At 38.8% G+C, this 16,660-nt stretch overlaps 3 protein-coding genes across 5 annotated transcripts; all 3 read right to left on the bottom strand.

The window, feature by feature from the left end:
- Positions 1–111: 111 nt before the first annotated feature.
- ackr5 (atypical chemokine receptor 5) lies at positions 112–2,813 on the bottom strand. 2 transcript variants are annotated; one of them, XR_015709388.1, is made up of 3 exons: positions 2,740–2,813; positions 797–2,448; positions 112–740 (listed from the first exon to the last, which is right to left on the bottom strand). XR_015709388.1 is itself a non-coding variant. In XM_087781308.1 (2 exons), the coding sequence occupies exon 2, from the start codon at positions 2,443–2,445 to the stop codon at positions 1,384–1,386; it is 1,062 nt and encodes a 353-aa protein (XP_087637434.1). In that variant the 5' UTR covers positions 2,446–2,448; positions 2,740–2,813; the 3' UTR covers positions 112–1,383. The 2 variants fall into 2 exon arrangements, 1 of the variants encoding a protein (XP_087637434.1); XM_087781308.1 differs by having other exon boundaries at positions 112–2,448.
- A 1,709-nt stretch (positions 2,814–4,522) lies between these two features.
- On the bottom strand, positions 4,523–10,564 carry pip4k2ca (phosphatidylinositol-5-phosphate 4-kinase, type II, gamma a). Its single transcript, XM_087781137.1, has 10 exons — positions 10,241–10,564; positions 9,738–9,835; positions 8,684–8,780; positions 8,349–8,498; positions 7,412–7,558; positions 7,279–7,317; positions 7,076–7,189; positions 6,671–6,935; positions 5,599–5,702; positions 4,523–5,530 (listed from the first exon to the last, which is right to left on the bottom strand). The coding sequence occupies exons 1-10, from the start codon at positions 10,388–10,390 to the stop codon at positions 5,450–5,452; spliced, it is 1,245 nt and encodes a 414-aa protein (XP_087637263.1). The 5' UTR covers positions 10,391–10,564; the 3' UTR covers positions 4,523–5,449.
- A 602-nt stretch (positions 10,565–11,166) lies between these two features.
- On the bottom strand, positions 11,167–14,841 carry igfbp6b (insulin-like growth factor binding protein 6b). Of its 2 annotated transcripts, none has more exons than XM_087781139.1 (4): positions 14,161–14,841; positions 13,411–13,445; positions 12,681–12,800; positions 11,167–12,551 (listed from the first exon to the last, which is right to left on the bottom strand). In XM_087781139.1, exons 1-4 carry the CDS (start codon positions 14,495–14,497, stop codon positions 12,522–12,524), a joined length of 522 nt encoding a protein of 173 aa, XP_087637265.1. In that variant the 5' UTR covers positions 14,498–14,841; the 3' UTR covers positions 11,167–12,521. The 2 variants fall into 2 exon arrangements, with proteins under 2 accessions (XP_087637265.1, XP_087637264.1); XM_087781138.1 differs by having other exon boundaries at positions 11,167–12,567; positions 14,161–14,839.
- Positions 14,842–16,660: the final 1,819 nt, after the last annotated feature.

The following is a 16,660-nucleotide window of genomic DNA, read 5'->3' as shown; positions in this document are numbered from 1 at the left end:
ACCAGCTGTGTGCTAGTCACTAGCATGACTCCACATTCTCGATGGGGATGACGTTGAAAACTTTTAGATACTTGAGCCTAAAATTAAAATAATCTTTTACACACAGATTCCTCAAGTTCACATTTTATTATTTTCATTAAAATGTAACAACCAAACGATCATAATCATGCATACTTTACTGAATAATTATGTCCACATTTTTTATTCCAAAAATAAGAAAACTGAACTGTATTTAGAATTAAAATAAACACAGTTTTTGTTTTTAAACAAGTCAAACTGAAAAAAAATTGCAAATTTATCCAGCAGTTTTTTCTGAACTAGGACGGTGATTTTAAGCTATTTTTTAGTCAAATGTATGTCAGTTAAAATGCACTTTAAACATCTTTTTTTTTAAATTGTAGCTATTTAGTGTTGGACAGATGTTTGTTTAAAGACAAAAATAGCAAAACCATCTGAAGGAGACTCGTTGGCAAAATAAAGTATATTCAAGTGTACTATGACTATACCTATTTTATGCTAAAATTTAAGTAGTATACTTGAAGTTTACTTTGACATTCCTTAGCAAGAATAAGTACATTCAAGTGTACTATCAGTACACTAATGTTATACTAAAATTTAAGTAGTATACTGGAAATTAACTTTTGACATCCCTTAGTTAAAAGACGTATATTCGAGTGTACTATGGTTATACTTGTTTTATACTAAATTAGAAGTAGTATACTTGGTCTTCTTTTGACATACTACACTTAAAAATTCTGATGTATACTTTTGCTCAAAAATACTTTATGAAATGTACCTTAAATACAGTATACTACTTTTTTCTTTGGGCAATGATTGGGTTGATCCACAGGAAACATGCAAAGGATTATGGGAGTGGGTGGCAGAAAACAGACTTTCGATGTTTTTGTTAGATACACACATTGAATTGTGTCTTTAACTGGTATTAAATGCTTAATGCATGTATTATGACATGAACTATGACACATATATATATGTATGCATGCTTGAATCTGAAGGTGGAGTAGCATGTGTCCGGGAAAACCAGGTTGCTGGTTCTCGTCAGTTGAGGTGTGCGTACTAGTACTACAAGTTTATACTTGGTACATTGGTGGTATGATCTGGAATAGTGTTCTATAAGTATACTTATATGATGTATAGATTCAGAGTGTATACCTAGTACACTGGGGGTTCAGAAAGTATTCCGATTTAATCAAATTATCAAATGAGTATACTTTTAGAATACTACAAGTACATTAAGTATACTTGACACTCAAGCATACTTAATCAAACGAACTTTAAGTATAGTATTGCTAAGGGTTGTGTTCAAGGATGGATCGGTGGAACCGTCACACAGACTCTTTCAAAAGTCACTTCAGTTGATTCTTACGATACGACGTCGGACTGACTGGTGCTGGTGTTGCTCAACTTCCGCTGCTTCTTCCCGGGATGGGATCCCCCCACCCGGTCCACGGTGACCTCCCTGGGTAAGTGGTCCACCACGGTGTTGACGAGGTTATCGCGGAAGCTCTTGCTGAGGAAGTTGTAGAGGATGGGGTTGGCCACGCAGTGGAAGAGCGACAGGCCCTGGACGACGGCGAAGAAGAAGTAGAGCACCTCGATGGTGTTGCAGCTGAACAGGTGCGGCGCCAGGTCGTCGATGATGAGCAGGAGCATGACCAGGTGGTAGGGGAACCAGCACAGGACGAAGACCACGGAGTAAACGTGGACCAGGCGAACGTCCCGGGGCTCCTCCACGTTGGGGGCGGTGTGGACGGCTCGGGCGATGAGGATGTTGCAGGTGATGATGACCGCGGCCGGGCCCAGGAACTGGAAGAGCAGGCAGAGCAGGGCCACGCTCATGTACCACTCGATGTAGCTATGGGACGGCATCATGTAGCACCCGGGCTCATCCCACTCCAGGAGGTCCACGTGGACGTTCTCCATCAGAGCCAGGAACAGCGAGAAGACCCAGGCGACCGAACACACCACCCATCGGCGGCGGCCCGCGGCGGGGAAGAGCGACGGCGACGAGGGCCGGGTCAGCGACAGGTAGCGCTCCAGCGTCATGAAGGCCAGGAAGAAGGTGCTGCTGTAGAAGTTGACCATGTAGATGAGGTTGGTGACCTTGCAGAGGAAGCGGCCCCACAGCCACACCTTGTCCATGGTGACCTCCATCATGTAGAAGGGCAGGATGAGGATCACCATCAGGTCCGAGAGGCTCACGTTCAGGATGCAGAAGAGGACGCCGTTGGCCGAGTGGCGCCGGCGCCAGTTGACCCACACGACCAGCGCGTTCTCCAGGAGGCCCGCCATGAAGATGAAGAGGTAGAGGAGGAAGAGGAAGATCCGACGGGAGTTGCCGTCCAGCTCCAGGGTGCACTCCAGGATGTACCAGGGCGTCCCGTTCAGGCTGTCGGCCGTCAGGTTGTTCTCAAGCAGGCTCATGGTCTGCAGGGTACAGAACGTGAAACATCATTTTTCAGATGCTCTGATGTCAAAGTAGTTAGTAGTTTAATGAATTTAAAGATAGTTTTTAACTTCATTCACTTATTTGGTTCTACAGAAACTAAGAACAGTTTTAAACGCAACCATTTCTGTTAGATATGTCAAGTAAATATGGGAAAATAAAGCATATTTAATCACCAATTCAGCAAAAATAAAAGTTATTTTATGAATAAAAAAGCTAGATTTAAACCATGGAGTATTAACTTCAGTCGACAAACACATTCTTGACTTTACCTTGATGTAGTGAAGCAGTGATCAGAAGATTAAAAAAGTGTTCGTCTCTCCAGAAAGTAAAAGTTTCAGTCAAGTGCACTGACTTCAGGCTGAAGACTGCTCTCTCTGAGCTATTGGTCAGCTGGGTGTTCATATTCACGCCCGCCCCCCCCAATCACCCCCCAAACACACAAACCTGAGAGGACATCCTCGTGAGTTTTTTGTTGTCTCAAGAGAATGACCTTCTGAAAGCAAAACTTATTTTAACACAAACATGTTGGTGTTGAGAGGTCATAGCAAAATATGTGTTTTTTTTGCAAGACAATAATTCATCAATTTTATTTTATGAGTTTATTTCTCAGTAAATAAACATTTATTTATCTTTTTTTAAACAATTTGAAGCAACAAGTTTATAAAGCTCTAAGAGAAAACTATACTCATATATTCTATAGGTCATGGGTTCAAATCAGAGTTTACTTTGGCTGATATTCCAGCCTGAATCATGGATGTCGCTCCCGAAATTCTGCGCCTTTTCGGCGACTTCCCTCGCTCATCCTGTCTCACTTGTCTAGTCAGCCGATTCTCTCCGTTCTGATTAAACAGGAAGGAAATCGCAGACAGAAGTGCATCGTCCGCAAGAGAGTCCCGACACATAGCAGTCCTGAGAGCGAGCAGAACCCAAACATAAATGAGTGACAGGCGACATCATCATCATCATCGTCGTCATCACCTCTCAGGAGGAACATTTGCTTCATAGTTTTCTGACGCAACAATTAAAGAAACTCTGGAAAAGAAACAGCATTTTTATTAAAGCTCTCCTTGAGTACTGAAGGAAATGGGTGAAGAGGTCAGGAGAAGAAAAATGAGAAGGAGGAAGAAGCAAGAGTGGAAGAGAGAGAGTCCTTTGATGAACCGATGGATAAAGAGAGAGTATGGAAGTATATCATTAGAATATTGAAGGGTTGAGAATTGAACAATTTTAATATTGAAAGTTTATTTTCATTTAAATTGAAATGTTGTTTTTTTTAATAATAAAAAATCATAATTAAATGTAATAATCGATATATTTAAAGGTTGAATTTGTTCTTATTGAATAATACATTTCAATAATGTATATGTTGAAAGGGCTTTCTTTTAATAATAATTCCATTTTTATCTAAATGGATAATTTTTTTTACACAGTTTGATATTCTTATCACAATAATTCAAAGGTGAATTTTCTAAATTAAGTAGGATTTTATTCTTAGTGTTTAAATTAAGTATAAAACTGTTGGTATGTGATACATGATTAAACGCAGTCATGTGATTGCCTGCGGATCGTATGATTGGCTGAAGTAGCTCGGTACTCTTTTGGCATCGTTTGGTGAAACTATTAAACCTTCAACATTTTATATTGAATAAAAAAAAAGAAGCTTTTTTTTTATTATTGAAATTATATCAAACTCTACACATAAATATAGCTTTTACTGATTTTGAAAATATTTATTGAAAGATTTGTAAAATGCGATGATTATAAAGAACAAATTCAACCTTTAAATATACAAATTGTTGCATTCAATTATTTAAATTGAACCATTAAATATATAAATTATTCAGCTTCAACATTAAAAAAGTTAAATTCAACTATTAAATATTCCATTGTCACTGACATACTTTCATATACCAGCGAGGTGGAAGTGAGGGTAGCGCTAAAGACGATGAAGACATTAAGGGTCATTAATAGCTTAACACCTATTTTTCAATCAGGTCATGATGCTACTTTAAAAGTGTGGCCGTGATGGAAAAAGACGACGTGACACAATAATAAAATGTTCTTTGTAAAATATATTTTGGTCCAAAAGCTGATTTTGCAAAAATACAACACGTGTACGTGGCATCAATCTTGAGGAGAACTCACTCGACACGCCAGTTACCGTAACGACAAACATTGTTAAGGCTAACCCGTGAGAGCTACTTTTAATACAGCGTTATTGTCACATCATTATTTATTATCACCATCACATCACAGTGAAAAATTATTCTTATGATATTAGTCTCGACAGACAGTCACAAGAACACAACATCATTAAAAAAAAAAAGAGTCAGTCTGGAATGATCATCTAAGCTTTAGCTTCTAAGGACTCTTGATTCTCTAGAAAATGAACAATCATCTCATCCAACACCTGATATGATTAAAGGTACGAGCAATAGAACTAGAAGGATTTATATCTTTGTCACCATCTTTCCACCATGTGTGTTATAGACGAGAAATCAAACCCTCGACTTAAAAGTTACCCCCGATTCAAGCAATCAAATCAAAATCTTTTTAATGAAAAATCCCCAAAAGTACCCAATTTAAAACAAGCCGTCATCCTCCCGTTAAAAGCATCAGTGGCGAGACCGCGTACCTTGCATAAGTCAATGTTTTTCTTGCCACACTTGTGTCTGACCAGTTGTGAAACATTTCCGCTGACCGTCATGACAGTTGCCGTTTCCTCCACACTTGTACCAATTTCTTTTAGTGAAGGACTGACCTTTTTTTTCAGAAAAAAAAAAAAAAATCAGCAGGAGATCGTTCACCAGAGGATGAAAACAATCGTAGTGTGCAAAATTCAGGAAGTGAAATACGTGAGCTTAGATGTCAATGTTGGAATGTACGTCAACATCAGTCCGTTGTTATTGTTGTTTAGGAAGAAATACTTAGTTAAATAAATAAGTTGCTACGACATAAGCGTGTGCACGTGTGGTCATTTTAGGCGAATATGTTGGAGATGAAATCGCGGAAACGTTTGGCGTACTGCTCGGGGTGCACGGTGGAGATTTCGGCGCCGGCCTGCGACACAAGACAATGTTTGTAAGTTAATGTTTTTAAAAAAAATCTTTTTTTTGTGACATACTTACCCCGTGTTTGACAGTCTTAGCAGCGTGAGCAGCTTTTTTCTTGGTGTCGTACTGAGTCAGGACATCGATCAGTCCCATGAAGTAGACCTCCCGCTGAGGGGCTCCTGGCAGCAGACGTAGGTCAGGTTATTAAACCCCAAAACACTCATATTGGAATTCAATTACTGACCCTAGGAAAGTCAAACTCAACTTGATTTTTTTATGTTTAATGTTTAATGGATTTTCGTGTGGTTTTCAGGGCTGTGATTTGGCGATACTACATGCAACACAATATGAATGCAACAATATGATATATTGTGATACTGCAGTTACAAGGATATATTTGTAGTATTGTCGAGTACTTGACTCTGGTGTTGCAGAATTTACAGACCACATGACTCTTGACGAAGTCATTACTACTTTCATTTGTTTTAGAACCAAAATATGTACAAACATCAGCTTTAAAAGCTACTAGAGTCAACTGTATCCTCTCGTCCTCAGTCAACACCAGGGGATCTTGCGGTATTTCATTGTTCCTTTATCTACGGAGGAGTGATGCTGCCATCTTGTGGCCGGGATTTTTTTTATTACGACTCAAAAATGAACGCTGTAAATATTTGCATGTTCATTGTAAATAGAAAAATCGAATAATTTTACTTTATATACACTTTAATAAAATGTCGACCATAAAAGAGCAATAATAACAACATATTTCTTAAAGATTTGAAAGCGAAAAACTTGACACAGTATCGTGAAAAACGATATTGTGATATTTATTGTATTGATATTTTCTTACAACCTTATTGTTTTTAACTATGTATTTAATGAGTTTAATATTAGAAATCAGTTTCACCTTCGGTATAAAATCTAAGCTTTATTTATGATAACATTATATTATAGATGTGACTACCTTTATCATTAAACATCCTTTTGCCTGCACTCATAAAAACAAATACAAAAAATAAAGCTCTGGGTAAGGAATGAATCATGAAAAAATATAAACAAAAGTGAAAAATAATAAAAACAACATGGAAAAAACAACCGAATAATAACAGATACAAATGAATTGATAATACATGGATCCAGAACTGACCTGGACAGCTGTTGACCGCGTACACGTCCACATACGGGTCAAACTCTCCCGGACCCAGAGGTTTGCAGGACGACATGTATCCGGCGATGCCTTCCGGAGACGTGCCGTAAGATCCCACCGTGTTGCCGGGAGCCAGGCCGTTCTCCGCCTCCTGTTCCTCTTCGTTTTCCACCTTCTCTCCGTCCTCCTCGTCGCGCTCGGCCCGGCCGATGTCGTGGATGCCGAGCAGCAGACTGTAGTCCATGATCTTCAGCTTCACCAGGAACTGCACAGAAGGTGAAGTAGATTCATGAGATTCAATTATAACTTTGCTAAAAATAAATACTAGATTAAAAGAGTTTGGGTCTTATGAAGTGCAAACAGTGCCATCTAGTGGTCTAGATGTGAAACGGCATCTGGTCCCACCTCCACATCTTTATTCAGCTTCTCCATAATCTTCTCCTTCTGCTCCTCAGTCACGTAAACCTTCTGCATGTTGTTCCGGAAATCAACGTCTTTGAAAGTAGGAAGCTCTTTAACCTGGTACATGGAGGAAAAAAATACATTTAAGCATATATTGCCAATTAAAATTTAGATAAGAAAAAAACAGTAGAAATAAAAATGATTACTCTTTCTTTATCACTTGCTTCACGTGCCACCAGCGAACCCTGAAAAAACGATAAGAATTTTAGAAAAAATGAGTTTCTAAATTTCCCACTGATGAGTCAGATTTTCCGTCTGGACTATAAAGTAGCAGCTCACCTTTAGGTCGTACTTTCTGTGGACCACAAGTCTGTGGCTGAACATGTTCCTCATGACGATGAGGTAGGCCTCCTCACTGTCCACGCTGACCCGGTACATGCCCAGGAATTGGGGCAGAAGGGTGCTGCCATGGCACTTGACAATGTGCTGCAGTAAAATGTGTGCGTGAAACAACATTTTCTTTAATGATCACTACCATGTAAATTCCACAATGATGAACATAAAGATTTAATTCTGGCACTTTACAGTTTTTATTTAGACTATATTGGAGAGAAGAAAAACAGGTCCTGGTGAACCAACATTAAGCGAATCACAGTGCTACATTGGTTAGGGGAAAAACTTCCTTTTAAAAGGCAGAAACCTCGAGCAGAACCAGACTCAGTCCTGACTGATTTTAATGATGCTCAATTCTTGCCTTTTCAACCAACTCTCCAATATTTTCTAAATTGTATATTCTTTAATTGGTAGCCTGTTAAATACCATTACACAAATGTTCTTATATGGAATTTTTAAAGGCTATGCATGAAAAATGAATTAATTAAAAATATATATTTTATAATGGTTGAAATTAGGAATACCAAATCAAAAAAAAGTATTTCATTTTGATTAAATATAATAATTAATATAGACATTTAATCCTATAATTCAAACCTTATGATAACCAAATTGTTGAATTCAAGAATTAATTAAAAACAACAGTAAATAAATTATTTAACAAATAAAAAAAAAGTTCTTAAAACAATAACAAGAATAACATCAATTCAAAAATAATTTGTTATGTTAAATTCCACCATTTAATATTCTGACGGCGCCAAAATACTTCCATAATATTACTGCTCAATAAAGAATAAAGGAATAAACGTTCAATAAAGCAAACATAAAAAAAAACGCACTGAGATCAAACATGTAACTAAATCATCTTAAAAGCAGCTCCTACTTGGTGATACTCCGACAGGATGTTGTGCATGTCGGCCACGTCCTCGCTGGAAATCTGCTTGATGACGAGAGTACGATCATAAGAGTTGAGGAGGATACCTTCTCCGGAATCGTCTGCACTCCTCGTCGGTGGGCTACGGGTCAGAGAAACCTGATGGGAAAGAAAACATAACTTTTAGTGCACAAAGGAGTTGATGCAAAAAATAAATGTGAAGTTAATTGAAATGAATTATGATTTAAACAGGAATGGAAGCTCAACAACCATCTTGGAGAGACCACTCCCTATAGTAGCTTCAAATATGGAATACAAGGCGTCCATGTTCTGTCCACACATACCTGATAGTCCAAATCCTCAATTCCAAAGCGTTCTCGTAGATTTCTAAAGACCTGAGGGCAATACTCTTTGAACTTAAAATGTCCTGGAAGGTTCTCTCTGTAAAAAGAAAAAGGGAGAAAGGGGAAATATAAATTATCATCTGAATATAAACATTAATATATATAAGCATGTAGAGGTTTTTGTATTTCTTTAAAGACAAATTTCCCAGCAAAGTGGACGGATGAGTCACAAAATAAATCTTATATTAGACCGAAATATCACCCACTATAAGGTTTAAAAATGTCTTGTTGTACAGCATTTTAATTTTTAAGAATGTATAATGAATGATGACCTCTAGGAACCATTTTTCCCTTAATGTTCACCACAGTTTAAAAACATCAAAAAAAACGATCAATTGTATTCTCCAAAATGAACAAGGATACGGTATTTAAAACGTTAATCTGTTTGACTTGGATCTAGACTTTTTGTGGATGCATATTACTTGCATCTACTCAGGACATGCAACAGCCTCACGACTAAACCAACAACAGTTGCAACAAGTCACATCAGGGCACTTGAAAGGTTAAGTGAAAAAACTGGATCTAAAATAAATAAATGGACCAGTTTTGAATCAAGTGGATGCAGCGAGATGGGTTTGTCTTTCAAGCTGAACCAAAAAAAATAATAAGATTTCCTAAATGTCATGGTCTTTAATTGGTAGCCTTTAAAATACTATAATACCAATTTAACTTTATAGGCTATGCAAAAAAAGATTGAATTCATAATAATATATTTTTTTATATTTAATTACAAACTATACGAGTAAAAAACGAATTCACTTTGCAAATATTTAATTTTTAAAATTAAATTATTTACAAAAAAACAACTAAACCCTTTTAATAAAACAAACACCTTTACAATATAGAAACTATTTAATTACATTATTAAAAACTGTTTATTAATGCTATTAAAAAAACAATAAAATAAAAGTTAGTTTGAATCAAGTGGATGCAGTTTCTCCGCCACACCTGTCCATAATAAAAACATATTTTAGCGTTTTATGTCCCGACTTACTTATTGAAGAGATGGTTGTTGACTTTTATCTTAGTGTTGGCTTTAAAATCATCAGGTAGTAACATGACAGGAACCGGCACCTGGTTCAAATCATTGATCTGTGGAGAGACACAAACACAAGATGAATAAAAACATAGTGTTTACACAGTATATATACATTTAATTTCATCATAGGTTCATATATTTATAGTATCTTCTTGTTGACGTTCTGGGTGTGAGCAGCGAGGCCTAGAATATAAACTGATACCTGCCCTCTGGGGTGTGTGACATCACAGGTGACCCCTTTGTGCTCCATATAAACCAGCAGTTAGAAAAACACTAAAATAACAAAATGGCAGACATGGACGTAAATGTCGGTGAAGAAATGCAACTCTTGGTGTAAACTCGGGTGTTTTTCCAAGTCATTCCTCGCAGTAGAAGCAGAAATATTCGAGGTATTTGTCGCTACTTCCCACACAGACATATTTTGCAACATTAGCTTCTCCTCGTCAGGAGCGACTCACCGAATGATTGACGCCCCACATGAAGACGCTGATCACCGGGTCACTCGCCCGGAACACCTTCACCTTCTGCTGGACGAAGTGTTTCTTCTTGGTTTTCGTTTTCGGGGCCAGAATGACCATCGGACTGGAGGTGGCGGCGAGAGACGCCATGATAAAGAGTCTCGTCTCTGCCCCCCGGGACAGTAGCTTTGACAAACTCCCTGCTTCGCTGACACTGTTTTTTTTTGGTTCCGAAGTAACCTTTAGGCGAACAGGATGAATCTTTCGTCAACTTTATTTTCTTCTTCTTCTTCACCCGACGATCTGACAGTCGCCTCACCTGTCTTCTTCGTTGCTTTGAGCTCTTTGGCGCGCTACCTCCACCTAGTGGTCAAACTAAAAACCGCCCCCTTTTTCCAATTAAATTGACAACCAAAAACTCCTAATAAGTAAGTAAGTAAGTAAGTAATTTTTATTTGTATAGCGCTTTTCCAGACCAGGGTCACAAAACGCTTAAACAATCAAAAACGATATTCAATAAAGTATATATTTTAAAGATCAAGATAAAACTGATAACACAACAGGAGTTCCAGAAAATCAAGGAAAAGCCTGAACAAATAGAAACGTCTTAAGATGTTTCTTAAAGGAGTCAGTAGACTCCATCAAGTCAAAGAGAGAGGAAGATTTTGTTCCAAAGCTTAGGAGCAACAGCCTGAAAAGATTTCTCTCCTCTGGTCCTGAACCGTTTGTGTGAGGAACCATCAGTAGATTCGGATCCACAGACCTCAGAGCCCGAGCTGGGGTGTAAGGCTGGATCAGATCACTGATGTAAGGAGGAGCCTGACCATGAATAGATCTGAAAGTAAGAACCAGAATTTTAAAGTTGATCCTGAACGAAACTGGAAGCCTAATTTATCATCGTAAAATAAAAGTCACAAACAAATCTGTCATATTAATATATGTTTTTTTATTTCACTTTGTTTTGTTTTTTCCCCAAATCATCATTATGATATTTTTTTTATTTTTGTAAATCTTGCATGTCTCTCACAGCACACGTATTGGCACAGCAAAGTTGGTCGGAATTAGATAAATGCACACAATGGAATGATGGCTTTTTGCAAGGACTTGGAGAGGGAGAGGGAGCTACGACGACACCTTTCAAATCAATTGCCATTCGAGTGGACTTCATGATGGGCCAAACACCATGCTGTGGCAACTAGAGGCATTCCTAATTGATAAACACAGTATGGCCAATGATACCTAACAAACTATAACTTAAAATATATGTTAAAGATGTACGTACAGCAGTTGATTATCCGGTAATTTGAGTTATGCTTTTAACATGCTCAATATCCAGCTTAAATGGAGTAAAAGTATAAATAATGAAAAAAGTAATAGTTAGGATTAAAAAATACAATAACAAAAATATATTATTATATATTAAAATACATGATACATGATGTATATATCAGTATATCTGTGTAGATCATGTATTTTTCCCATTTATATTTAATTATGTTTTATATATATATATATAATCCTCTCGCAAGTCACCTTCAGAACACCATCACAGAAATCCAACAGTTGTTCATACACCAGACAAGTTCATACACTATGGACAAGTATAATGTACAGAAGCCTCTTAATAATTTTGTTTCTAAGTCTTGACATACACAGATACAATAAGATTCAAGCAATACCTTGTAGATAAACAGACGTAAAAATAACACAAGTAGACACGTGGAATATGCTGTATGTCAGTGTATCTTTGGAGAAGAGGGAGAGAAGACGGTGAAGGAGACACTTGTTTTTGTAAATGTTTCAGTCATCCGCATAACAGTATTTCAGCCCACTGAGATCGGAACAAACACAGGCAGTGTCAGCTATCCTTTTAAAAAAAATACCATCAAGCCAGGACAAGAGCCAGGGATTACAGTTTACGGAGCGTTACCGTGACCATGCAGCATGTCAACAGATGACATGGAGGACATTGCTGCAATTGTTGAACATTCAGGCAGATTTTGTCGTTGCTGCTGGACCTTTTAAGTGTGTGTGCTTTTTATTGGACATCAATGTTAACTGTGTTTTTTCCAAAAAGGAGGTGGTTTCATCCCCTTGCTACCTTCTTCTCAGGACCGCGTCTAGCACATGCTTAAGCCACCTCCTCTCCTCGTGCTCCTGGATCTTCTCCTCCTCCTCCTTTCGGGTTCAGAGCAGCAGGACTGACGCGTCCCTCACTCTCCGTTGCATGGTACGCTACCATCCTCGCTGGCATGGGATGCAACGGGAATGCCAAACTCATTCACGCACCAGCAGTGGCCACGCTGCATGCCTTTGGAGGAACGACACTGTACATTAAAAGGTAGATGGATTTAGAAAGAAAAAAGAAAAAGAAGAGAGATGAAATTATAATCCTTATGATTAGGAACACATGTGCCGTCACATTATTCTTGAGTAATACCTGCTTTTTCCTGTAGAATCCTCGGGTGTCACAGTTGGGAATGTAGATGTCTCGGTCAGACTGGAAAATGGTCAACTCCAGACCTCTCAGGACATTATTGAGCAGTTTGCGACACGGTGCCTGCAAAATATATGAACAACTGGTGACTTGAAGCACAGGTTAGATCAATATTTGAGATTTACAAAAGTGTCTTTAAAAAAGGAGAACCGGATTAACCTGGTATTGTTAAAACTGGAGTCTTTATAGGTCGACAAATCAACATGAATATTAATCTACTTTGATTTTGGGCCAACCATCCAACATAAATGACACATGGTTTAGATGGTAACCCAGTTTTCTTGCACAACAGGCCACATATCTGTGTATGATTATTTTTAGTGTCTCTTTATGGGATAAAATATACCATTGTTATATCTTTCATTTTAAACTAAATAGCTTAAACTGCAGATTAATTGTAAGAAGAAAAAAAAAACTGCAGGATCCGAATGGAAACTTTCCTTATCACATCATGCTAAATTAGTTCTGCCGCATAGCAGCACACACATCACGCACCATGATGAATGTCGAAGGAGCGTGTGAGTGTGTGTGTACATGCCACTGCAACGCCATCAACAGCAGAGGATAAAAAAAAAAAAAAAAATGACAATGTAGATCATTCATCATCAGCAAAAAAAAATATCACAATGCAAACAACTGATGCATGATATTCTGAGGCATAAAACTGACTTACCTTCTCAATGTCATCACTGTGAGGTGGATGAGGACCTAGAACAATCAGACAGTAGCATTAAAAAAAAGATCTCAATCCACCAACAAAAAATCTGATGTAATACAATTTGCAGATTCATCTCCTGCATCAAAGCATGACTCATGGGGATTTTATTCAAATACAAATCATATTCATTTATCTGTGTGCAACCACGTCATGCAGAGCCAGTGAACACACATCCATACGTGGGTTGGTCATTCAGTCAGAGACCTAGTTTCCACTGGTACGTTTTCAAGTAGCAAAAAACGTAGTGTCGTTGTTTGAACAGTAGATGGAGATAACTGCCATGAAGAGTGATTAAGATGTAGCTGACAGGGTGACAGTTAAACACGCGTTGACTCCCTGCAGTGGAGAACTGACCTGCAGGATTTGTGTGAACCGGTTAAAATCTCTCCAAAAAAAAACACTTTGACACAGACGAAGATTGACCACTGACCCAAAACTTGAGATTTTTTTTCTTCCTTCTGGTCATTTTTCTCTCCCCCCTCCATCATTGTGAGGAATGAGAAGGAGGTTTTTTTGTGCTGCAGTGATGCTGGTTTGTAGAAATTCATTTTAAAAAATCCATCCATGCTTAAATGTCACACAGTGACTGGCCTGATAAGTCATGCAGTTACCAGACGTGACAGGGAACATCTCAACATCCATGCAGGAGGATCATTCAAATAAAAATAAATAAAAAGAAGCAGATGTATTTATATAGAAGCTTACCGGTGAGGTGGGTCTTCTCTGTAGGATTAGTCCGGCTTTGCTTTGAGCATATGCCCCTTCCTTGCAACAGGGCTTGGAGGGGACTGTGTTCCCTCGGTGGGGGGACACAGCGGAGCCCCTTGGCACAGCTGAGTGTGTACACGCCACAGGGCTCTCCCTGTGCCAGCACTGTTGTGCTCCCGGCAACATTGTGGTCCCTGGGGGGCCGACCTGCACCGAGCGGATCCCGGCATGTGTGACAGACCTTGAAGGGGCCCAGGCGGTTTGCCCCTGTCCATGTTCCGCACTGTGCCACCAGCAACAGGACAATGGTAGTTAAGTTAGAGAGGATTTGCATTCTGTTGAGAAAATCTTCACACTCTCTGTCAGTTTAATGTGGCTGCTGCTATTTCTGGATATATGTTTCTCTCTCTCTCTCTCTCTTTCTCTCTCTCTTTCTCTCTCTCTCTCTCTCCCTTTTCCCTCCTTTCCCCTCCGTCCTCCTCTCGCTTCTATACAGTCCTTGGTGCTTTGCAGAGTCCCCTGCAGTGCGAGGGAAAACAAATGTAGATCGAACGATGGAGTGAGACAAAGCAAAGCACCGGCTTTTAAAGATCTGTCAGGCTGTGATGGAGAGGGAGCGAAGGAGAGATGGGGGGAGAGAGAGAGTTATGACATAATGACACCTTAAGGGGTTGGGACTAAGCGAGAGAGAGAGAGAGGGATGGAGAGACAGAAAGAGAGGCAGAGAGAGAGAGAGAGAGAATGATGACTCTTATGACACCTTAAGGGGTTGGGACTGTGTAAGAGGGAATTAAAGGAGTGGATTATGATGTTTGATGAAACGATCAGAATCACAGCCATCCTGCCTCTGAACAATAAGATGTTTTAATTGAATACTTTAATTCCTCTCTGGATTCAAATTCACCATGGTAACATTCGCTAATGTCATACTGCAGTCACCGTAGTGACGTATTTGCACTTTTGAAACTTCTTTAGCTTCATACAGATGCTCTGTAAAGCTAGCAATAGAGACGGCAGGATCTGAATACAACACAGTGTTTAGCAAGAGTTTATTGAAAATACATCCTTGTTAATACAAATCATTGCCCCTTTAACGTGATACTTATGCTATCGACACATTCTCTAAAATGTTTCTTTTTTGGGGGGTAAAGAGAGATTTTGGTTTACCATTGGATCTATGCCTGAACCCTTACCTGTAGTAAGTGACTAAGTAAGTAATTATTATTTGTAACGCACCTTTCTCAGAACAGTCAGAATGCTTAAACAATAAAAAACAATACACAGTTAAAATACATGCTTTGAAAGGCCAAGATTACATGGAGACAAACACTGCAGCCGTGAGATAATTAAGAAAAAGCCTGTACAAATAAAATCTATCCTAAGGAATTGTGGGTAAAAATAATTACCAAAAACTTTTTTTTTCAACTGAGAGGAATCTCTAAATGTAGGAAAATGATGTCACAACACAATCTGGAGCTTATAATCCATGCGTTTTTGTCTTCTCGTTTGGACTATTGTAACAGCTTATTTGTTCGTGTCTAAACTAGAAGGATCTGTCTCGCCTGCAGCGCAAATTCTGACCTGCTCTAGTAGAAGAACTCACATTTCCCTGATCCTTAAAACTGTTCACTGGCTTCCAATTTCTTTGAGGATCAATTTCAAAATTCTGGTTCTTACTTTTAGAGTGATTAATGGTCAGACCTTACATCAGTGATCTGATCCAGCCTTACGCCCCAGCTCGGGCTCTGAGGTCTGTGGATCAGAATCTACTTTCGGACCAGAGGAGAGAAATCCTTCCAGAGTGTTACTCTTAAGCTTTGGAAAGACCTTCCTCTCCCACTGTGTTTGATGGATCTACTGACTCCTTCAAGAAACATCTTAAGACCTTTTTATTTTTGCAGGATTTCTCTTAGTTTTCTTGGGGCTGCTGTGTTATCTTGGCCTTTTAAATCATGTATTTTACTGTGTATTGTTTCTGATTGTTAAAGCACTTTACTTACTGACCAAAAGCACAGGATGGTGGCTTCAAGTGGTCAAAATTATGTTTCACCGTAGGGTAGGATCCCGAGCGCTAACACTGGCCGGGGCATAACGAAAATGCAGTGCGTAAGAGATCGCCTTGGTGCGGATGTTGTCCGCCAACAGAACAAACTTCACGTCAAGAATGGAATGTGAAATTACCCCATCGTCTTTGTCTCTTAAATTGGAGGACTTAAGTTGCAGATATTAAAGGTGTACGGCCTGCCCCAGCACGATACACGAGGCTGGTAACGCTAGAGAGGTCTTGTCAGAATTGCCACCGGTGTTTGGAGAGATGCACGATAGGTTTGGAAGAGAAGAAAAGAGACTGTGGCTGGAACAATCTTATCTTGACGTATCTTAACACATCACTCTCAAATTGTATTCTTCTAAAAAAAAAAAGTAATATGTAAGAATACAGAAAAAAATAACTTATTTTATTCGTGTGAGTTGATTTTGACCTGCAAAACGTCTTAGA

This window comes from Callionymus lyra, chromosome 19, assembly GCF_982586985.1.
Source record: "Callionymus lyra chromosome 19, fCalLyr1.hap1.1, whole genome shotgun sequence".
Taxonomy (NCBI): Eukaryota; Metazoa; Chordata; class Actinopteri; order Syngnathiformes; family Callionymidae; genus Callionymus; species Callionymus lyra.
The sequence above is the reverse complement of the archived record's forward strand: the minus strand, read 5'-3'. Positions and strand labels throughout refer to the sequence as shown.

What these genes read in the sequence shown, in the direction of transcription:
- ackr5 (XM_087781308.1), bottom strand. Translation starts at nt 2,445, where the DNA reads ATGAGCCTGCTTGAGAACAACCTGACGGCCGACAGCCTGAACGGGACG.
- pip4k2ca (XM_087781137.1), bottom strand. Translation starts at nt 10,390, where the DNA reads ATGGCGTCTCTCGCCGCCACCTCCAGTCCGATGGTCATTCTGGCCCCG. An exon ending in TCCTGTCGGAGTATCACCAA is followed by an intron (nt 7,559 to 8,348) that starts GTAGGAGCTGCT and finishes ATTTTACTGCAG; the next exon opens with CACATTGTCAAGTGCCATGG. An exon ending in ACAGAAAGTACGACCTAAAG is followed by an intron (nt 7,318 to 7,411) that starts GTGAGCTGCTAC and finishes TCGTTTTTTCAG; the next exon opens with GGTTCGCTGGTGGCACGTGA.
- igfbp6b (XM_087781138.1), bottom strand. Translation starts at nt 14,497, where the DNA reads ATGCAAATCCTCTCTAACTTAACTACCATTGTCCTGTTGCTGGTGGCA. An exon ending in ACAGTGATGACATTGAGAAG is followed by an intron (nt 12,801 to 13,410) that starts GTAAGTCAGTTT and finishes TATATTTTGCAG; the next exon opens with GCACCGTGTCGCAAACTGCT. An exon ending in GATTCTACAGGAAAAAGCAG is followed by an intron (nt 12,568 to 12,680) that starts GTATTACTCAAG and finishes TTTAATGTACAG; the next exon opens with TGTCGTTCCTCCAAAGGCAT.